This window comes from Amblyraja radiata, chromosome 5 (assembly GCF_010909765.2).
Source record: "Amblyraja radiata isolate CabotCenter1 chromosome 5, sAmbRad1.1.pri, whole genome shotgun sequence".
Classification (NCBI taxonomy): Eukaryota; Metazoa; Chordata; class Chondrichthyes; order Rajiformes; family Rajidae; genus Amblyraja; species Amblyraja radiata.
Genome location: NC_045960.1, coordinates 22042091 through 22065697, shown reverse-complemented (window position 1 = coordinate 22065697; position 23607 = coordinate 22042091). Strand labels below are relative to the sequence as shown.

Genomic DNA, 23607 nt, shown 5'->3' with positions numbered 1-23607 from the left:
CTATTTGACAGTATATACAGTGGAACTGTACGCTATTTTGATGGCAGTTCGGTGGATGGAACAGGTGCAACCATGCAAAGTATTAATATGTAGCGACTCATTATCTGCAATCCAGAGTATTGGGTCTGGTGCACCCCATAGGCGGCCTGACTTAGTTTATGAAATCCTGCTACTATTAAGCCAAGTGACAAGGAGGGGCAGTGACGTGACTTTGTTGTGGGTCCCAGCACACATTGGTGTTCTAGGGAATGAAAAGGTGGATAAATTAGCAAAGGAGGCTGTAAAAAAAAGAAACATAGAGGTAAACTTACAACTATCCAAATCTGAAGGAAAACACATTGTGTGGAAGAAAATAAATCAGGAATGGCAACAATACTGGGAACAGGAGACAAAGGGGAGACACCTCTATTCGCTACAAAACAGAGTGGGCATTACAGCAAGAAGAGGGGGGAACAGGAGGGAACAGGTAGTATTAACAAGATTGAGGATAGGACACACTCACCTGAACAGCACATTAAAAATATTGGGAAAACACCCTACTAGGCTGTGTGAGGAATGCCATCAGCCAGAAACAGTTCAGCATGCCCTAGTTGCATGTAGGAGATATGAGACAGAAAGAGGATTTATGATCATTGAAATGAGGAAAATTGGATTGACAGAAATATCAGTAAAGAACATTCTAGAGTGTGGAGGGAAAGGAAAAGGAATAAAGTTGTTGTTTGATTTCTTGAGGGCCTCTGGCCTTATAAAAAGGATATAATGTAAAGACATGAGTACTGTGGAATGAAGCCAGAAGGTGGCAGCAATGCAACATTGCGGATGCCGGCTGCCGTAAAACTCCAAAGAAGAAGAAGAAGAAGAAGAAGAAGACCTGGGTGTACTTGTACACCAGTCATTGAAAGTAAGCAGGCAGTGAAGAAAGCTAATGGCATGTTTGCCTTCATTGCAAGAGGATTTGAGTTTAGGAGCAAGGAGGTCCTTCTGCAGTTGTACAGGGCCCTGGTGAGACCACACCTGGAGTATTGTGTGCAGTTTTGGTCTCCTATTTTGAGGAAGGACATTCTTACTATAGAGGGAGTGCAGCGTAGGTTCATCAGGTTAATTGCCGGGATGGCGGGACTGACAAATGATGAAAGAATGGGTCAACTGGGTTTGTATTCACTGGAATTTAGGATGAGAGGATATCTTATAGAAACATACACAATTCTTAAAGGATTGGAAGGCTAAATGCAGGACAAAAAGTCTCCATGTTTGGGGAGTCCAAAACCAAGGATCACAGTTTAAGAATAAGGGGTAGGCCATTTAGGACTGAGTTGAGGAAATCCTTTTTCACCCAGAGAGTTGTGAATCTGTGGAATTCTATGCCACAGAAGGCAGTGGTGGCCAATTCACTGGATGTTTTCAAGAAAGTGTTAGATTTAGCTATTAGGGCTAGTGGAATAAGGGATATGAGAAAAAGCAGGAACAGGGTACTGATTTTGGATGATCAACCATGATCATATTGAATGCTGGTGCTAGCTCAAACGGCCGAATGGCCTACTTCTGCACGTATTTTCTATGTTTCTATGATGAAGTTTGTGCATTCATACTAACCTGATCTTTTCCCTTCAGAGATGTTTTACAAAAATCAATTAGATGAACTTAGGACAATAGTAATGATTTTAGCAGTTAGATTCTTCAAAGGTACCTTTTCTTTACCAAGAAACCCAACAGTTAAGATTGTAAGGTTTATATTTTATTTGTCATAATGACCACTTTTATGCAATATCAGCTGCAAAGAAGCGTGCATAGATAAAGAAAATATGAAATATGTTGCAAATAATTACCCTTGGTGGTGCTGAGCTTAAATAGTAGGTTATTCTCCAATTCCTTCATTTTACGTTTATTGGCAGTGACTTCCTCTATCAGTTGCACACGCTCTGCTTCCAGTTCCTACAATTATCAGAAATTTCAAATGTTTAGAAACAATTAGTCTACTTCATCGAGTGAGCAAAACTAAGAAACATCTTTAAGAAGCAATATCAGCAGGTAGGAAAGAAGAACAAGATTTAAGTGTAACAATATTCTTGGGACAATACGGCCAGCTCTTCTTTAGAAACTTAGTTAATTAACTATTTCTCTTGTAAAAAAACTGCAGAGAACTAAATAACAAAATAAAACAGAAAACAAAATGTATAAGAACAGATTAGGAGTTAACAGGAAAGTAACTAAAAAAGTTTTCAATAAATCTTTAGATCGTGAAAAAGTAAGTCAAGTAAAGGTGATGACTATTAGGGAACAATGCAATATCTTCTTGTGGAGGCAGAGGGAGTGGCAGATATACCAAGTCAACAATCCATCTTTAGTAAACAAGTAAACTTACAAATGTCACAATAAAAATGTTAATAGAGAAATTCAGTGGAAAAACAAAATAAGGAACTACATATGCTGGTTTTCCAAAATACACACAAAGTTCTAGAGTAACTCAGCGGGCTAATGATGCCTGTCCCATGGAGTTACTCCAACACCTTGTATCTTTTTCCAGTGGAATAAACATAGATAAAATAGATGTGTTAAAAATTTTTTTAAAGGAAATTTGTATCTATCTTCAGCCAGAAGTGCCAAACAGCTAACTTATCATAGCTACTTCTGAGGTCACTATTATCACAGAAGTCAGCATTTAGCCAATTCAATTCGCTCCATGTAATAGAAAGGAACAGTTGAGAACACTGGGTGCAATATAAGGCCCCGAGACCAGTGACATCTCACTTTTAGTTTTTAAATTTCAGAGCATTCAAAACATTTTGAAGATCCAAATTCCTTTGTGCTGACTTGAACAAGCTAGGCTCCAATTAACATTCTAACAGTTATAGAAGTAATTGGAAATCTTTAAAGAGCAATAAGTCTGGTGCTTATCTCTACAAGCATACCTGATTCATTATGTGCATGTAACTCAATCAGTTTCAGAGGAGAGTTAATAGTGTATCACATGAGGATTGATGTTATCCTTGTGTTCTTTAGACTACATTCTGTGTGTGCATGTTACACCCAGATGACAGGTAATCTGTAATGTGCAACTTCAAAATTACAAATGTGCTCAATGATCAATTTTATTTTACAATTCACTCCATGAGGGAAAAAAACATCTTGTAGAATAGTGTTTCTGTGTATTTAAACCATATTCTGTCTCGTGTACCTGTATATTCTAATCATGTTCTAATCAAGCAAACATTTGTTTTTAAACCATGCTCTGATCCAGTGTATTTGTGGGTTTCAGCTATGTTCTAGTTCAGAATACCTATTACTTGTAATCATGTTCTTCTTCAGTGTAACTCTGTGTGTTTGTCAAGTGAATTGGATCAGTATTTGATTGAAAAGAATTGCATTGCTACATGGAAAAAGCACGAGAATGGAGTTAATTGCATGGTCTTGCAGAAACCCCGGATTGGCTTGATGAGCTGAAATGCTTCCTTCTCTTCTCCAATTCCAGGGCTTCTCGATTTACTTTACAACCTATACAATAACATGGGTTTAGGATAACAGTTTCTCAGATAGTCAGGGTGTTGCAAACAGTATTGGCAACTTGACTGCATTATACCAGATTTCACAAACCCAGACCACATCAGCCAACTATGCATATTGTTCTCAGCTCAGAGATGTTCTGAGTTTACCTGTTTCTCAGTAAGGATCACTCGGCCAAGCAGCTGATTCTCAAGACCCTTAATGGTTACAGTGAAGTCAATGATGGATGTCTTGGCACTAATTTCTGGTGTGTAGGCAGGGTTTGGAAGTTTTGTGGTGATGTAAAACAAGAATCCAGGCATTATGTCTGTTTCTTTATCCCCCACTTTCACCTGCAGAGAAACAAGCATTAAAAATGTTTTAAACCATGAAAAAAAAATGCAGATGAGAAAAGAAAATGTAGAAAGTAAGTCAGGTCATGGAAAGGGTTCTCAATGAGTATTTCTGCTCTGCTTTTACTGAGGAGAAGGACATGAAGGTTAGGGAGTTTGGGACAGTTGATGGTGATGTCTTAAGGACAATCCATATTACGATCAAGGAGGTTCTAGACGTCCTAAGGCAAATGAAGGTAGATAAACCATGATCAGATATATCTGAGGATTCTGTGGGAAGCTAGCAAAGAAATTGCAGGAGCATTGGCTGAGATATATGAATCATCCTTAGACATTGGTGAGCTGCCAGATGACTGGAGATTCTCTAATGTTGTGTTTCTACTTAAAAAGGGCTGCAAGGAAAAGCCAGGGAGGTATTGAGCCTTGAGCCTACTATCTGTGGTAAGTTACTGGAGAGGATTTGGAGGGAAAAGATATATATGCATTTGCATAGACAAAAGCTGATTTGGGATAGTCAGCATGGTTTTGCACGTGGGAGATTGTGTCTTACAAATTTGATTGAGGTATTTGAATAAGTACCGAAGAAGGATGCCAAGTGCTAAGAAACAGACGCTGTCCCTATGGATTTCAGCAAGGCTTTTGATAAAGTTTCTTCTGGAGGATTAGAACCAGGCATGTGCCGTCAGGGTGGGCAAGGTAGGCACTGCCTACACTGACTAAAATTATAAAATGGTAATTATTAAATATAAATAGTAAAGGCATGGGAGAATTATGCCTATCTAAGAGATCCATCTCTTAGGTAGGCATAATTCTCCGTGCATTTCATCCGCAGCACTTGCAACACGCGAAGGTAGTGCAGCCACCGTGCCGTCGGCGCTGCTTCAAGCCGTCAATGACAAGCGGGGCTGAAGGCAGCTGAAATTATGCCTTCGCAGTACTGCACAGGTGCAGCACAAGTTTCTTGGCGGGTTTTTCAAATATGGATTGCCATTATCTTAAGAGTATCTTAGGAAACAAAAAGCGAAGAATGGAGTTCGTGTACCGATAATGTGGTAAGTACATTTCTTGGTGCTATATGTTTTTAAATACTGTATTTCCCGTGGTGGGGGGAGTTCTTTTCACAGCATACGGGGAGTCTGGCCAGGGGTAAAGTTGCGGGGAGGGCAGGAGTGTTGAGATGGACGGGGTCGGGGGTCATGCCAGTAACCCACTTGCGACGCTCCGGGCATGGAGCCACTGCATTGTGGCCAGGGGGATAAGTGGCTGCGAGCTGCTGCCGGGAGCGGACAGAGGAACCGGCTGCCACCTCAGCCCCTTCTGCCAGCCCCCGCCCACCTCTGGCAGCGCTCTCCGTCTGAAAACCTCTCTCTTGCCGCTCCCGGCCTCACTCATGTCAGCCGCTTCCCGCAAATCCTTAAATTCCGACAACGCGGTCAAGGGACCAATTGAGGTTACTCGGCTGTGGGAATTTAAGGATTTGCGGGAAGCGGCTGACATGAGCGAAGTCGACGAGCGGCAGGTGAGAGGTGTTCAGACGGAGAGCACTGCCAGAGGTGAGCGGACCGTCAGAAGGCGCTGAAGTGGCGGCCAGTTCTGCTGTTGGGTCGCGGCGGCCGCTCGCAGCCACTCGAGCTGCTTTCCTCCCCGGCCAGAATGCGGTGGCTCCGCGCCTGGAGCACCACGGCAGCGGTGAGTGAGTGGGTTACTGGCATGATCCCCGACTCCCTCCTTCTTAACACTCCTGCCCTCCCCGCAACTTGACCCATGGCCAGACTCTCCACACGCTGTGAAAGGAACTCTCCCCCCAATTGGTCCCTTGAACAAGTATTGTCATTCAATAAGATGACAACTGATTCAACTTGTCCCGGTGTGCTCCTGTTTTTCCCACCATCTCTCCACCTGCCGTCACCCTTCACCCCCCCCCCCATCCATTCAGTAATTCAGAATGAAGGAGACTCGGAAGCCTTGGACAAATTGAATTGTTACTGTCTTTATTTTTATTTTTACGGAGAGGAGGACAATCTGCGCAGGCGTGGTTTTAGATTTTTTTAAAAAGCCAACTGACTGCCTACCCTGAGTAATCACTCACGGCACGTGCCTGATTAGAACACATGGGTTAAGGAGCGCTAGCTAACTGGATACAGCACTGGCTTCGTGGAAAGAAGTAGAGGATGCTGGTGGAAAGTTATGCTTTGGATTAAAGGCTTGTGATTACTGGTGCGTCTCAGGAATTGGTGCTGGTCTCCCTGCTGTTTGTCATTTGTATCAATGATTTGGATGAATATGTACAAGGCAGGATTAGTAAATTTGCAGTTGACACTAAAATAGGTGGATTCAATGACAGTGAAGATGGTTATCAAAAATTATAAAAGGATCTAGACCAGCTGGGCAAGTGGGTTGAGGAATGGCTAATGGAGTTTAATGCAGATAAGTGCGAGGTGTTGCATTTGGGAAGTCAAAAAAGGATAGGACCTTCACAGTGAATGGTAGGGCATTGGAGATTGTTATAGAGCAGAGGGATCTAGGAGTAGGTACACAGTTTCCTGAAAGTGGCATCACAGGTAGATTGGAGATAAATAAGGCTTTTGGTACATTGCCCTTCATCAGTCAAGGTACTGAGTATAGTCTGAAGAAGGGTCTCGACCCGAAACGTCACCCATTCCTTCTCTCCAGAGATGCTGCCTGTCCCACTGAGTTCCTCCAGCTTTTTGTGTCTATACAGAGTATAGACGTTGGAGTGTTATGTTACTGTTGTATAAGACATTGATGAGGCCACATTTGGAGTATTGTGTTCAGTTTTAGTCATTCCGATATAGGAAGAAGATCTTTAAGCTGAAAAGAGTGCAGAGAGATTTACAAAGATGTCACCAAGACTAGAGAGCACGAGCCATAGGGAAAGGCTGGGCAGGCCAGGACTTTATTCCATACAGCATAGGAGGCTGATTGGTGATCTTATAGGGAGGTATAATATCATGAAGGAATAGATAGGGTGAATGCGCAGAGTCTTTTACCCAGGCGGTGAATCAATAATCAGAGGACATAGGTATAAGGTGAGAAAGGCAAGATTTAATAGGAGGCTGAAGGGCAAGTTTTCACTCAAAGGGTGATGGGTAAATGGAACTAGCTGCTAGTGGAGGTAAAGCAGCATTTAAAAGACACTTGGGCAGGTACACGGATAGGAAATGTTTAGGCAAATGGGACTGGCTCAGATGGGCATCTTGGTTGACATGGACAGGTTAGGCCAAAAAGCCTGTTTCCTTTATGACTCTAACCAGTTACAATTTCAGGTCATAGACTCTTCAAACAGGGAGAGAGGATAAACAGGTTAGTTTTAAGTTGCAGTGATGGTGGGGAGAGTGAATGGATAGGACAGCAGGAATATCTGTGAAAGGGTGAGGCCAGTGTTGCCAAAGGGATAGGTTGTAATGGTCCACCATTCAAATGGGGTAATAATAAGATACAAAACCTTGTGCAAGTTTCTTCTTTGCCAGAAGCCATGCCTTCTGGGATATTGCCTCAATATTCTGCTCTCTATTGGGACAGCCTGACATGTTGCTAACTTTCCAAAATGCAACACCTCACACTTGTCCAAATTAAACTCCATCTGCCATTTTTCTGCCCACATTTCCAACTGATCTATATCCTGCTGTATCCATTGACATCCATTGACATCAAGTTGGGAAAAGGGGAAGTATAACGGGATCTGGGGGTCCTTGTTCATCAGTCACTGAAGGTAAGCATGCAGGTACAGCAGACAGGAAACAAAGGGTAGGAAATAACGGGTCCCTTTCAGAATGGCAGGCAGTGACTAGTGGGGTACCGCAAGGCTCGGTGCTGGGAGCGCAGCTATTTACAATATACATTAATGATTTGGATGAAGAGATTAAAAGTAACATTAGCAAATTTGCAGATGACCCAAAGCTGGGAGGCAGTGTGAACTGTGATGAGGATGCTATGAGGATGCAGGGTGACTTGGACAGGTTGGGTGAGTTGGCAGATGCACAACAGATACAGTTTAATGTGGATAAATGTGAGGTTATCCACTTTGGTGGCAAAAACAGAAGGGCAGATTATTATTTAAATGGTGTCAAGTTGGGAAAAGGGGAAATACAACAGGATCTGGGAGTCCTTGTTCATCAGTCACTGAAGGTAAGCATGCAGGTACAGCAGGCAGTGAAGAAAGCGAATAGCATGTTGGCCTTCATAACATGAGGAGTTGAGTATAGAAGCAGGGAGGTACTCCTGCAGTTGTATAGGGCCCTAGTGAGACCACACCTGGAGTAATGTGTGCAGTTTTGGTCTCCAAATTTGAGGAAGGACATTCTTGCTATTGACAGCGTACGTTCACGAGGTTAATTCTCGGGATGGCGGGACTGTCATATGTTGATAGATTGGAGCAACTGGGCTTGTATACTCTGGAATTTAGAATGATGAGAGGATGTCTTATTGAAACATATACAATTATTAAGGGTTTGGACACGCTAGAGGCAGGAAACATGTTCCCAATGTTGGGGGAGTCCAGAACCAGGGGCCATAGTTTAAGTATAAGTGGTAAGCCATTTAGAACGGAGATAAAGAAAAACTTTTTCACACAGAGAGTTGTGAGTGTGTGGAATTCTCTGCCTCAGAGGGCGGTGGAGGCTGGTTCTATGGATGCTTTCAAGAGAGAGTTGGATAGAGCTCTTAGGGATAGTGGAGTTAAGGGATATGGAGCGAAGGCAGGAACAGGGTACTAATTGTGGTGATCAGCCATGATCACACTGAATTACGGTGCTGGCTAGAAGGGCTGAATGGCCTACTCCTGCACCTATAGTCTATTGTCAGCCTTCCTCATTATCCACAACTCTGTCAATACTTGTGTCGTCTAATACAAACAATAAAGGTCCCTGCACTGATCCCTGTGGAACATCACTAGTCACAGACCTCCAATCAGAATAACACTACAACACCACTACTCTTTGAAATTACACAGGATTGATGCATTTATGTTATGGATCAGCTTCAATCCGTAGATTAATAGAGATGTTGCCAGAATCAGTAGAAATTCATCCAAAAAGCAAATTAAATTGAGTTGGATTCTTGATTGTCCAGCTTATGCATGTAATCAATATTTTGGATGAGAACATACGTAGCAAGATTAGCAAGTTTGCGGATTATTCAAGAGTGGGTGGTTTTGCAGACAGTGAAGATGGTTGTAAAATATTGCAGCAGGATCTTGATCAATTGGCTACCCGGGCTGAGGAATGGTTGATGGAATTTAATACAGAGAAATGTGAGGTGTTGCATTTTGGGAAGTCTAACATGGGCAGGACCTACACATTGAATGGTAGGGCTCTGGGGAGTGTTATAGAGTAGAGGGATCTAGGAGTGCAGGTGCATGGTTCCTTGATGTTGAAGTCACATGTAGATAGGGTGGCACATTGTTTTTGGTGCATTGGTCTTCATCAGTCGGAGTATTGAGTATTGAAGTTGGGAGGTCATGTTACAGTTATACAAGTTGTTGGTGAGGCCCCATTTAGAGCATTGTGTTCATTTCTGGGTACCATGTTATAGAAAAAAAGGTGCTGTCAAACTGGAAAGGGTATAGAGAAGATTTATGAGGATGTTGCCAGGACTTGAGGGTCTGAGCTAAAGGGAGATGTTGAGTAGGCTGGGAGTGCAGGAAGATCATGGGTGATATAAAATCATGAGAGGAATAGATCGGGTTGATGCACAGATGATTTTGCCCAGGGTAGGTGAATTGAGGGACCAGAGGACATAGGTTTAAGGTGAAGGGGAAGTAATTTAATTGGGAGCCAGGGTACCTTTTTCACACAAAGGGTGGTGGGTGTATGGAGTGAGCTGCCAGAGGAGGTAGTTGAAGCAGGGACTATCTCAAAATTTAAGAAACAGTTAGACAGGTACATGGATAAGACAGGTTTGGAGGGATATGGGCCAAATGCAAGGAGGTGGGTCTAGAGTAGCTGGGACATGTTGGCCGGTGTGGGCAGGTTGGGCTGAAGGGCTTGTTTCCACGCTGTATGACTCTATAGTCCACGTTGTATGACGCTGCAGAATCCCGTAATTTGCTGACTCAAATTTTTTTTTAAAATTCTCATCCCAAAAAAAATCATCTCCCTTGAACTTTGTGACTCAAATTACATTAAGGAATGCATTCTTTGCTTTGAATGCAAGATTTGAACATTTTATGATGAAACATATATTCTTAATAACCATTAAAACTGATTTGATATTTCTAAAGGTAGTTACATATTTCTACAATAATAGTTCACCTTGTATGTGGTCCCACTTTTGATGAAGTTCTTCTCCAACACATTATCCAGTGCAGGGTCCAACTCTTCCCCCACATCTTCTAATAACAGAGGGCGTCCGAGTGACAAAGCGTCTTCAAGGTGATTACGAAAATACTTGTGATTAAGGGACGTTACCTGTGGAACAAAATAAATTAGTCCTTAGAACTCAAACAATACAGATAAGCTGTGTCGAGAATGGATCATAGGGTCCTGTTACAGAAAGATTCAACAATATCAGGCAAAAATTCCTGGATTAGGCCAAGGAGCAACTTGATAATTCCAATTTTATACAACCAGTTATCTATGACGGCTGATAATGTTATATTTTCAGTAGATAGAATGATGATAATGCCTCTGCCTTCCCATCAGGTCTGAAAATGTGTACTGCTATTTAAAATAGGTTAAAACTGCATTGCAGGATTATATTGGACAAATAGTCCAATTCTGTTCACTGGATTCTGTTCACTGCCCACACTGAGGTTCCTTCGCATCTGCATTTACCTGTGTTAGATGAAAGGGGCTGAACAGACTGACTATTCAGACCCAGGAAACATCTGGCGGGGTAGCGTGAGGATCTGGATATAGGAGGTATGATTGACAAATTTGCAGATCACATCGAAATTGGTGTTGTGACCAGTGAGAAAGTATCAATGGCTACAGCAGATATAAATCAGATGGAAAGTTAGATGGAGCGTATGCAGGTGGAATTTAATCCCAACAAGTGCAAGCTGATGAAATTTGGGAAGTCTTGGTTGGTTGGTTCTTGGTTCTTGGTTTCTTGGTCCTCCAAAATATTCCAAATGGAATTTAAACTGGAGATGGTACCTCATGGTGGTACCCCATCTCCCCCCTCCCCCACACCTCTCTCCCCCTCCCTTCCCCCACCCCTCTCCATCTCCCTCTCCTCACCCCTCTCCCTCTCCTCCCCCTCCTCCTCCCACCCCCATCCCTCTCTCCCCCACCCCCCTTCCCTCTCTACCCCACCCCCTTCCCTCTCTCCCTCCACCCCCTTCCCCCTACCCCTCTGTCAAAATGCGGTAGATCATATACAGCCAAGCGTAAGGCTGAAAAGAATGTTGATGACCTTGGGGTCCATATCCATAGTTCACTGAAAATGGCAAACCAGTCATTAGGGTGGTGAAGAAAGTTTCCTGGCATTAGTCAGTCAGTGCATAGAATCTGAAAGTTGGGATGTTACTCTTGGAATATTGTGTGCAGTTCTGATTACCACACTAAAGGAAGAATGTGATAGCGAACAACTGGATGTTTTTTGAATTGGAGGACTTTATTATGGGGGAAAGATTGGAAAGGCTAGATTTATTTTTCAGTGTGAATGAGGCTGAAGGTGTGAATTAATATATAAGATTATGAGAGGAATAGATGGGACATATTCAAAATCCTTTTCCATAGTAGTGGTATCAAAAAATAAAACAGCATAGATTTATGGTGAGAGGAAGGAGCTTAACATGGGATCTGAAGGATATGTTTTTTTTACAAAGAATGATTGATATCCCCAACATGGTGCCCGAGGAGGTGGTGGAGTCAGATGCAATTATTATGTTTAAGAGCAAGTTAGACATACACATAAATAGTCAAAGCATGGAAGGATATGGCGCTAATCTGGGTAAATGGATTTAGTATGGATGGATAAAAAGGTCAGCATGGATATGGTGGGCTGAAGAGCCTGTTTATGTTCTGAATGACTCCAATATTCCCTGAGACCTCAGCCGTGACTAGCCTCAGGTAGCATAGAGTCAAGTCCTGCCAGCCTTTACAGATATTTAAAATGATTAACATTGTTTTAAACATCGTAAGAATGAAAAATAAAATGAACAAAACCCCATTAAATACAAAAAATAAAATATTAAAATAACATAGAACTTAGAAGAGTACAGCACAGGAATGGGCCCTGTTGGCCTACAATGTTTGTGCTGAACATGATGCCAAGTTAAAACAATCTTATCATCCTGTACATGATCCACATCCCTCTATTGTCTGCACTTCCATGTGCCTAAAAGCCTCTTAAACGCGACTATTGTATCTGCCTCCGCAACCACCTCTGACAATGTATTTTAGGCCACCACCACTTTCTGTGTAAAAGATTTGCCCTGCACAGCACCATCACATTATCCTTCTTTCACCTTACAGCGTTGCCCTCTAGTATGGGACATTTCCACCATGGGAAAATGGTTTGAGCTGTCTACCCTATCTATCGAATTTATTTCCAAAATTTGCTTCCTTTTTCTCTTTGACCAAATTTACAACCTCCCTCATTATCCAAGGTTCCCTTAACCTTGCCATCCCCTTGATCCTCCACCTTATTGGAACATGCTGAACCTGAACCCTGATCAGTTGCTCTTTAAACAACATGTCAGATGTGCACTTACCCAATGACATCTGCTCCCAATTTACTCTCCTCAGCTCTTGCCTCATAATGTTGCAATTTCCTCTCCCCCATTTAGAACTTTCCCCTAAAGTCCAGACTTATCTTATTCATACCTATTTTAAAACTTAAGCAATTGTGATCATTGTTGCAAAATGCTCTCCAATTGAAGCACCAGTCATCTGGTTAGGCTCATTTACCAACACAAGGTCCAAATGCTCTCCAATTGGACTATGCATACTCTTTCAAGAAAATCTCTTGGATGGACCTAACAAATTCTGTTCTGTCCAAGTCTATTGCACTGATGAAGTTCCAGTCAATATTAGAGAATTAAAAATCACCCACTAAGACATTACTGTTGCTTTTACTTATTTCGATAATCTGCTGATATAGCTGTTCTTCTATGTACTGTTACTATTGGGGGGCCTAGAGTATAATCCCATCAGAGTGATGGCATCTTTCTTATTTTTGAGCTCTGCCCATTGGTTTAATGGATGAAAGAGTATGTCTTCTAAGTGTAGATGTAATATTCTCCCTGATTAGTAATGCAATCCCTTCCCCTCTTCTACAGCCCTTTCTATCATATTTGAAACATTGAAAACTGCCATCCTGTCCCTCTTGTAACTGTAATGGCCACGACTCATAGTTTCATGTACTGATCCAGGTTCTAAGTTCATCTGTTTGCTTTTCCTACAATATTCCTTAGATAGCAAAAAACATACTTCAGCACATCAGCTTCACTATGTTCAATAATCTGTCTCCGCCTGATGATACTTTCAGAAAACAGCAGTTTACTGGAAGCAACCATAATTTTAGCAAATTGTGTTAACTAGGGTTTAAAGAGTGGGGAAGGAGGGGGAGAGGGGTGGGGGGGTGAGAGGGGTAGGGGGGAGGGAGGTGGAGAGGGAGAATGGGAGTGGGTGGAGAGAGAGGGGGGGAGGGGTGGGAGAGGAGGGGGGTGTGGGGGATAGGAAGGGGGAGGAGGGGGGTAGAGGGAGCATGAGGGGGCAGAGAGGGAGCGGGGGTGAGAGGGAGGAGGGGAGTTTGAGGGGTTGGGGGGCGCGTTGTCAGAGGTGAGGGCTGGTTCTTGAATGCAATAATCACTCGCTCCCTCCCTGAAAGAAGACATCGTGTTTTTTTTAAAAGGCGAGCAATGTGACTGGCAGCGCCTGCGGTTAGCAGCGGGAGGGAGCGGCCGGGGGAGGCTCCCAGCTGCAGGCTGCAGTATTCAGGCTTCAGGGCCCGAATAGGGGTGGGGGGTGGGGGGAGTGGTCGGGAGAAAGAGGTGGGGGAGTGGTCGGGGGGAAAGAGGTGGGGGGAAGAGGAGGAGGAGGGGGAGAGGAGGAAGGGAGCGGGAAGAGGAGAAGGGGGGGAGAAGAGAAGGGGGGGTGGGGAGAGGACGAGGTGGGGGAGAGAAGGAGGAGGGGGGAGAGGAGGAAGCGAGCGGGCAGCGGGGCACGCATCAACCAAACGACTTCAGCGGCCTCAATTGAGACTCCGGAGGTGGAAGGAAAGGGACATCCAAACGCTCCCGTAGGCGGCTGACGGCTGCAGGATTCAGGCTTCAGGGCCAGAGTAAGGGGGGGGGGGGGGGGGGACGAGTGGTCGTGGGGAAAGAGGTTGGGGAAAGAGGAGGAGGAGGGGGAGAGGAGGAAGGGAGCGGGGAGTGGGCAGCGTAACTGGCTGCGCATTGAAAGTCTGCGCAGCTGGTGGCGAGCAACAAAGGCATTGTGACGTCAGCAGCTGGCCAGCGGCGATATTTTAAAAAAAAACAGTCAGTTTGCTGAACAATTTTAGTGAAAATATCGGGAAATAATTGACCAAATTTACAGGAGAGGATTTCTAAAATGTTAAGGTAAATCACTACTGAAATATGTAAAAACGTCCCCGTTTCGGCGTCTGATTTTCGAGGAGATCCATTTCAAAGGCAAAATGACACCCACACCCACACACACAGAGTTTTAATAAGTACTGGACCAAGGGGGATGCGGGGGGGGGGGGGGGGGGGGGTGGCTGCGGCGTCTCACACACACACTAACCACTCCCCACACACACCGGGGGGAGGAGGGGTGATTGGGGGGAGAGGGGAGTAGGGGAGGGGAGGGGGAGTGGAGTGGGGGAGGGGAGGGAGGGGGGGAGAGTGCAGTGAGGGGGGGTAGGGGGCGAGGGTAGGGAGGGAGCGGGAGGGGAGAGGGGGAGGAGGCGGGGAGGGGAGGGGGAAAGGGGGGAGAGTGGGGAGGGGCGGAGGGGAGAGGGGGAGGGGATAGCGGGGGAGGGGGGCGAGGGAGATAGAGGGGGAGAGAGAGCAGGGGGAGAGAGAGCAGGGGGGAGAGAGCAGGGGGGGAAAGCAGGGGGGGGAGGAGGGGGGAGAGAAGGGGGGAGAGAGGAGGATGAGAGAGGAGGGGGAGAGAGGAGGGGAAGAGAGGTGGGGAAGAGAGGTGGGGAAGAGAGGTGGGGGAGAGAGGGGAGGGGGAGAGAGAGAGTGGGGGGGAGGGAGAGAGAGGAGTGGGGGAGAGAGAGGAGGGGGTGAGAGAGGGGGAGGGAGGAGAGGGGAGGGGGAATGAGGAGAGGGGAGGGGGAGGGGGAAGAGAAGAGGAGGGTGGTGAGGTGGAGGGGGGAGGGAGGAGAGGGGGGGAGAGGAGGAGAAGGGGAAAAGGGGGAGAGGAGGAGGGGGAGAGGTGGAGGGGGTAGGGGGAGTGTGGGGTGGGGTAGAGGGGAGGGGGGACAGAGGGGGGAGGGAGAGAGAGAGAAAGGAGGGGGGAGAGAGGGGGTAGAGGTGGGAGGGAGGGGGGAGAGGGGACGGAGGAAGGTGGGGAGAGAGGGGGTAGAGTGGAGAGGGAAGAGGGAGGGAGGAGAGGGGAGGAGGTGAGAAGAGGAGGGGGGGGAGGTGGAGGGGAGCCGGGCGAGTGAGTGGGCTGCAAAAAGCGGAGAGAGAGAGAACAGGGAGGGGCGTGATTTCTGGAAGCCCGGAGCAGTTAGCAGCTGGAGGGAGTGGGAGGGGCGTGACTTCACAAGCCGTGCCGGCCTCGAGGAGAAAGTTCTTCAGCGGGTGAGTGCCGGTGAACGCCGAGACCTCGGGATCTGCAGAACTTGCTCGTTCTTTCTGCGCATTTTGAAGAACGGGGGGGGGAGGGTGTGTGCATTGACAGCAGCTGCTTTATTACAGAGCGGGGGGGGGGGGGGGGCTGGGCCACGAGCGAGGTGGCCCACGAGCAAAGGCATTGTGAGGTCAGCAGCTGGGCAGCAGTTATATTTTTTAAAAAATGTCAGTTTGGTGATAAATATTAGTGAAAAACTCGGGAAATAATTAACCAAATTCACAGAGGAGTGGATTTTTTGAAATCATAAGGTAAGTTTCTACCAGAACATGTAAAAATGTCACCGTTATTGTAATGTCAGCAGCTGGGTCGCGGTTAGATGTGGAAAAAACGCCAGATTGGTCAACAATTTTAATTAAAAAGTCGGAAAAAAATTAATCAAATTTACAAAGGAGTGGATTTCTGAAATCATAAGGTAAATCTCTACTGAAATATGTAAACATTTCCCCGTTTCGGTGTCTGGTTTTCAAGGAGATGCGTTTCAAATTCGAAATGACACACACACACACAGTTTTAATAAGTATATGAATGATATGATATGATGATTACTAGACTAAGTGGGACATGGGAGGCCTGTCACATGGGAGGCCTGGTCCCCCAACGTAATCCATTCCCCCAACGCAATATTCCACCACTCACCCATAGCCCCCAACTGTGCAGGCACAGCTCATTTCCCCACATCCCCCAGCACTCCATCCCCATCCTCTTCATCTTCCCTCTTCTTTCCCCTCTCCTCCTCGCCTCCCCAATCCCTCCCTCCCTCACCTCACCTCTCCCCTACCCTCACTCACTCCCTCCCTCCATAACTCCTCTCCCCTCCCTACCCCCTCTATCCCCCATTCCTCACTTCCCCCTACCCCCCTCACTATCCACCCTCACCTCCTCCACTGCCCTCCTCTCCCTCTATTCCCCCACCTCCTCCACTCTCCCTCCTCACCTCATCCTTCTTTTTTCCCCTCTCCTCCTACCCTCCCGCACCTCTGCTTTCCTCTACACTCAGTCACTCACTCCCTCCCTCTATCCCTCCAAAACTCCTCTCCTCTTTCTACCCCCCTCTCCCCCACTGTCCCTCCTCACATCCCCCACTTTCCCCTCCCTCTCTCTCCCTACCTCCTCCTCTCCCTCAATTCCCCCACTCTCCCGCCTCACCTCCTCAGGATCTCGAGGTTGCCGCTCCTCTCCCTTCTTGTGTGCCCTCAGAGCCAGGCTCAGTGCCCAGGCTTTGGGATCCCCCGGCAGGAAGGTCGCAGGAAGGTGGGTGCCGGCAGGGTGGCAGGCCGCGCTGGCAGGCAGGCGGGTCACGTTGGCATGAAGGTGGGTGACTGACAGTGGAGGTGGCCAATCAGTGTGACGATGGTGCAGGAAGGGGCGTCGCCGTCCCAGCAGTGGCTGACAGGAGACCCATCTGCGCATGCGCGGTTTTAAAGATTTTTAAACCTTAATAACATTTAAAATATACCACCGATCGGAACAAAACTTGGTGTATTTCAGGCACAGGACAACGGTGAGTAAGGTGGCAAAAAAATCGTAGTGCACAAATGTAAAAACAATGCAAACCGGAAGATAACAAGATGAGCATTTTAGTTATGTATGTACAGATTGCATTATAATAATAGCCTTGTGCGAGCAAGTAATCAGATACATAGGGGTTAATGGCATCCCCGGGCGCGTCCTCAGGGCCTGTGCTGCGCAGCTGACAGACGTCTGGACTGACATCTTCAACCTGTCACTTGCCCAAGCAGTTGTCCCCACGTGCCTTAAAACCACCTCCATCGAGCCGGTGCCAAAACACTCCACTGCGGCAAGCCTCAACGACTTTCGCCCAGTTGCACTTACTCCCATCATCACCAAGTGCTTCGAGAGGCTGGTCCTGGCACACCTCAAAGGCTGCCTACCCCCCACATTGGATCCCTATCAATTTGCCTACCGCAAGAACAGGAGTACGGAGGATGCCATCTCAACGGCACTTCACTCCGCCCTCTCCCACCTCGACAACAGAGACACTTACATAAGAATGCTGTTCATCGATCACAGCTCAGCATTCAACACCATTATACCCTCTAAACTGATCATCAAACTTGGTAACCTGGGCATCGACCCCTCCCTCTGCAACTGGATACTGGACTTTCTAACCAACAGACCCCAGTCTGTTAGGTTAGACAAGCACACCTCTTCAACCCTCACCCTAAACACCGGCGTTCCACAGGGCTGTGTGCTGAGCCCCCTCCTCTACTCCCTCTTCACCTACGACTGCACACCTGTACATGGTACTAACACCATCATCAAGTAGGCATATGATACAACGGTGATTGGCCTCATCAGCAACAATGATGAGTCGGCCTATAGGGAGGAGGTCCAACAACCTGGCCCTTAACTCCAAGAAGACCAAGGAGCTCATTGTAGACTTCAGGAAGTCTAGGGGCGGCATGCACACCCCCATCCACATCAACGGGACGGAGGTGGAACGTGTTTCCAGCTTCCTGGGGGTCAACATCTCCGATGACCTTGCTTGGACCCACAATACCTCAACTCTGGTCAAGAAGGCTCACCAGCGTCTTTTCTTCCTGAGGAGACTAAAGAAGGTCCATCTGTCTCCTCAGATTCTGGTGAATTTCTACCGCTGCACCATCGAGAGCATCCTTACCAACTATATCACAGTATGGTATGGCAACTGCTCTGTCTCCGACCGGAAAGCACTGCAGAGGGTGGTGAAAATTGCCCAACGCATCACCGGTTCCTCGCTCCCCTCCATTGAGTCTGTCCAAAGCAAGCGTTGTCTGCGAACACCCCAACCATGGACTGTTTACCCTCCTACCATCCGGGAGGCGCTACAGGTCTCTCCGTTGCCGGACCAGCAGATCCAGGAACACCTTCTTCCCTGCGGCTGTCACACTACTCAACAATGTACCTCGGTGACTGCCAATCACCCCCCCCACCCCCCCCGGACATACCTCCCACAGAAAAAACGCCATGACTGTATGCATGTAAATAGATTTATTTATTGAAATCATATTCTATGTCGCTCTTCCAGGGAGATGCTAACTGCATTTTGTTGTCTCTGTACTGTACACTGACAATGACAATTAAAGTTGAATCTGAATCTGAATCTAATGCCAAGAAAACCTCACATCAGTTAGGGGATGTCATCCAGGTTCCTGAATGACCAGGAAGAGAATATATTGTCTGAGGACCTATTCTTTGTCAACTTTTGAACACCTGGCTAAAATTATGCATACTGAACAAGTTTGTGTATTCCTACCTGTAAATCAGTATTTTTCTCCTTCTTTTTAATCCAAGTTTTACCCTGTGTCTGAGGGTCAATGAGAAGTGGATATCTGGCTGCTTTGGTGACAATAATGCCATTCTGAACTGACAAGTCATCGCTTGGTAATCCCTGTAGGTTCCACTCACTGATCTAAAGAAGTAAAAGCAAAGACGCCATTAAGGGCATGAAATATTAATCTTAACACCTCACTTAGACACTTCTCTCCACATTGCACCTATCTATTCTGTATAAGGCAAGACCCATCTTAAGCTTTACGTTTCACCCATAACGCCAAAAGGGCACGGAACTGCTGAAACATGTAGAGCAGCTCAATGGTCATCATAAATTGTTCAAATGCACAAATGTAGGCAACAGATTCCAAAACTACAGTCTTTAGTATCTTATTTAAATATTTAGAAAATTGAATCTGCAAGGTATTATGACACTTTTAGGAATTTAATATTTGTAAGAGATCATGAAAGTTTAAAGAATCAAATATTGTACTTTTATACAATAAAATTTATACTTGCATCTGAAGATAAACATTTCTGATAAAAACAAACAACGCTTAGGTAACAGTGAAATAGTATCTATAAATGAAGGTATAATGGTATTATACACACACACACACATATATATATACATACATGTATACACATATACATACATATATACACATATACATACATACACACACGCACACACAGAGAGAGAACAGAGAGACACACAGAGAGACACACACAACAGAGAGAGAGACAGAGAGAGACACCAGAGAGAGAGAGAGACCCACAGAGAGAGCGAGAGACAATAAAAGAGAGACACACAGACGGGACAGAAACAGAGAGACACACAGAGGAGAGAGACAGAAACAGAGATGACACACACAGAGAGAGATATACATAAACATATATACACACATATATATATATACATAAACATATATACACACATATATATACATAAACATATATACACACATATATATATACATAAACATATATACACACATATATATATATACATAAACATATATACACATATATACACACACACACACACACACACACACACACATATATATACACATATACACATCTATACATACACACATATATATATACACATACATATATATATATATACACCAGGCACGTGCCGTCAGGGTAGGCAAGGTAGGCACTGCCTACACTGACTAAAAGTATAAAATGGTAATTACTAAATATAAATAGTAAAGGCATGGGAGAATTATGCCTATCTAAGAGATCGATCTCTTAGGTAGGCATAATTCTCCGTGCCTTTCATCCGCAGCACTTGCAACACGCGAAGGTCTGTGCAGCCCACGTGCCGTCAGCGCTGCTTCAAGCCGTCAATGACAAGCAGGGCTGAAGGCAGCTGAAATTCTGCCTTTGCTGTACTGCGCAGGTGCAGCAGCATACTGCGCATGTGCAGCGCTAGTTTCTTGGCGGGTTTTTCAAATATGGATTGCCATTATCTGAAGAGTATCTTAGGAAGCAAAGAGTGAAGAATGGAGTTCGTGTACCAATAATGTGGTAAGTACATTTCTTGGTGCTTTATGTTTTTAAATACCGTATTTCCCGGAGGGGGGGGGGGGGGGGGGGGGGGGGAGGGCTGTGAGCGGCCGCCGGGCCGGACAGCGGAACCGTCCGCCACCTCAGTTCCTTCTGCCCATCCCCGCTCACCTTATCTGAAAATGTTATGCTTTATTGCTCGACTTATTCTCGACATTACTGATTAAAAGTGTAAAAAAGTCAAAAGACTTTAAAATTAAAATCACCAGCTTCAACTGATGACGTCACAATGGCTCAGCTAGCAGAGATCAGCCTCAAAGAAGATTTCATCCTATATTTGACACGTTATTCGTGATTAAAGTTTGAAAAATACCAACCTATACAAGATTTTTACATATTCTGATTCACATTTTTCTTAGGCAGAGATCACTTTCACTGAACATTTCACTGAACATTTAATGCTTTATTTCTCGACATATTACTGATTAAAGTTAAAAAAATCAAAATACCTTGAATTTCAAACCGACCAGCTTCAACTGATGACGTCACAATGGCATCTTCAACTGATGACGTCACAATGGATAGACTAGCAGGGGGAGGGTGAATTGCTATTGCAACATGCAGGGCAAGTGCAATTGGAATTTTATTTTAAGAGCACTGCTGAGGGAGATAAGGGAAGTGCAGGAATCATACGTTCGGGAACGGCTTGAGTTGGAGGACCACGCCTCCCGTGGGGGCTACGGGTAGGGAACGGGTGCGTTGGGGGAGTAGAACAAATGGGTCTGCATTTGGTCTAGTATACAACTAAAACTCTGATCTTATGCTCTTCCAGTCTGCGTGGTTTTTCTATTTGTGCAAAAACGGTACACGAAAGCGCTACGATTGTTCGCCACCTTACTCACCATTCTCCTGTGCTGCAAGTGCAACACGTTTTGTTCCGATCTATGGTATATTAAAAAAGTTATTAAGGTTTAAAAAACATGTAGAGGAACGAACGAGAGAGCAGGCTATTTTAGACTGGGTATTGAGTAATGAGGAAGGGTTAGTTAGCAGGCTTGTTGTACGTGCCCCCTTGGGCAAGAGTGACCATAATATGGTTGAGTTCTTCATTAGGATGGAGAGTGACATTGTTAATTCAGAAACAATGGTTCTGAACTTAAAGAAAGGTAACTTTGAGGGTATGAGACGTGAATTGGCCAAGATTGACTGGCAATTAATTCTAAAAGGGTTGACGGTGGATATGCAATGGAAGACATTTAAAGACTGCATGGATGAACTACAAAAATTGTTCATCCCAGTTTGGCAAAAGAATAAATCAGGGAAGGTAGTGCATCCGTGGATAACAAGGGAAATCAGGGATAGTATCAAAGCGAAGGATGATGCGTACAAATTAGCCAGAAAAAGCAGCATACCGGAGGACTGGGAGAAATTCAGAGACCAGCAGCGGAGGACAAAGGGCTTAATTAGGAAAGGAAAAATAGATTATGAAAGAAAACTGGCAGGGAACATAAAAACTGACTGCAAAAGTTTTTATAGATATGTGAAAAGAAAGAGATTAGTTAAAACAAATGTAGGTCCCTTGCAGTCAGAAACAGGTGAGTTGATCATGGGGAACAAGGATATGGCGGACCAATTGAATAACTACTTTGGTTCCGTCTTCACTAAGGAAGACATAAATAATCTGCCGGAAATAGCAGGGGACCGCGGGTCAAAGGAGTTGGAGGAATTGAGTGAAATCCAGGTTAGCCGGGAAGTGGTGTTGGGTAAATTGAATGGATTAAAGGCCGATAAATCCCCAGGGCCAAATAGGCTGCATCCCAGAGTACTTAAGGAAGTAGCTCCAGAAATAGTGGATGCATTAGTAATAATCTTTCAAAACTCTTTAGATTCTGGAGTAGTTCCTGAGGATTGGCGGGTAGCAAACGTAACCCCACTTTTTAAGAAGGGAGGGAGAGAGAAAATGGGGAATTACAGACCAGTTAGTCTAACATCGGTAGTGGGGAAACTGCTAGAGTCAGTTATTAAAGATGGGATAGCAGCACATTTGGAAAGTGGTGAAATCATTGGACAAAGTCAGCATGGATTTACAAAAGGTAAATCATGTCTGACGAATCTTATAGAATTTTTCGAGGATGTAACTAGTAGCGTGGATAGGGGAGAACCAGTGGATGTGGTGTATCTGGACTTCCAGAAGGCTTTCGACAAGGTCCCACATAAGAGATTAGTATACAAACTTAAAGCACACGGCATTGGGGGTTCAGTATTGATGTGGATAGATAACTGGCTGGCAAACAGGAAGCAAAGAGTAGGAGTAAACGGGTCCTTTTCACAATGGCGGGCAGTGACTAGTGGGGTCTCTGCAGCAATGTCGGTCCGGTCTACCCGTCCCCCCGGGTGAATGGCCGTCCGTCTCCTCCGCCGCCGCTGCGGTAATTCACCCTTACGGCCCTCTCGGAAGAGATCTTCTCCTTCAGCTCATTGAAACTCGTGGTGCCCACCATGACGAACACCAACTCCATCCCCCCTGCAGCCTAGCCTGGCCCGGCGGCAGCAGCGAGCAGGTACACGGGTGGGCAGAGCGGAGATTGGCCGAACGGCAACAGCGGGCGGTCGGGCAGAACGGGGACAGTCTAATTGGTGGCTGAGCCGGAGTGGGCAGAGGGGGAGGGAGAGACAGTTTGTGCGGAGTTTGAGTAAACATAGAAACAGAAAATAGGTGCAGGAGTAGGCCATTCGGCCCTTTGAGCCTGCACCGCCATTCGACATAATCATGGCTGATCATCCAACTCAGTATCCTGTACCTGCCTTCTCTCCATACCCCCTGATCCCTTTAGCCTCAAGGGCCACATCTAACTCCCTCTTAAATATAGCCAATTAACTGGCCTCAACTACCTTCTGTGGCAGAGAATTCCAGAGATTCACCACTCTCTGTGTGAAAAATGTTTTTCTCATCTCGGTCCTAAAAGATTTCCCCCTTATCCTTAAACAGTGACCCCTTGTTCTGGACTTCCCCAACATCGGGAACAATCTTCCTGCATCTAGCCTGTCCAACCCCTTAAGAATTTTGTAAGTTTCTATAAGATCCCCCCTCAATCTTCTAAATTCTAGCGAGTACAAACCGAGTCTATCCAGTCTTTCTTCATATGAAAGTCCTGACAGCCCAGGAATCAGTCTGGTGAACCTTCTCTGCACTCCCTCTATGGCAA

General features: G+C 45.5%; 1 protein-coding gene across 1 annotated transcript in view; it reads right to left on the bottom strand.

Moving 5' to 3' along the window:
• The window catches only part of LOC116973727 (dynein heavy chain 8, axonemal-like), a 622328-nt gene that overhangs the window by 51334 nt on the left and 547387 nt on the right, over positions 1-23607 (bottom strand). The window contains 4 exon segments of the mRNA XM_033022036.1: positions 1827-1932; positions 3651-3833; positions 10106-10261; positions 18867-19022. Of these exon segments, the coding sequence (XP_032877927.1) occupies positions 1827-1932; positions 3651-3833; positions 10106-10261; positions 18867-19022 (601 nt within the window).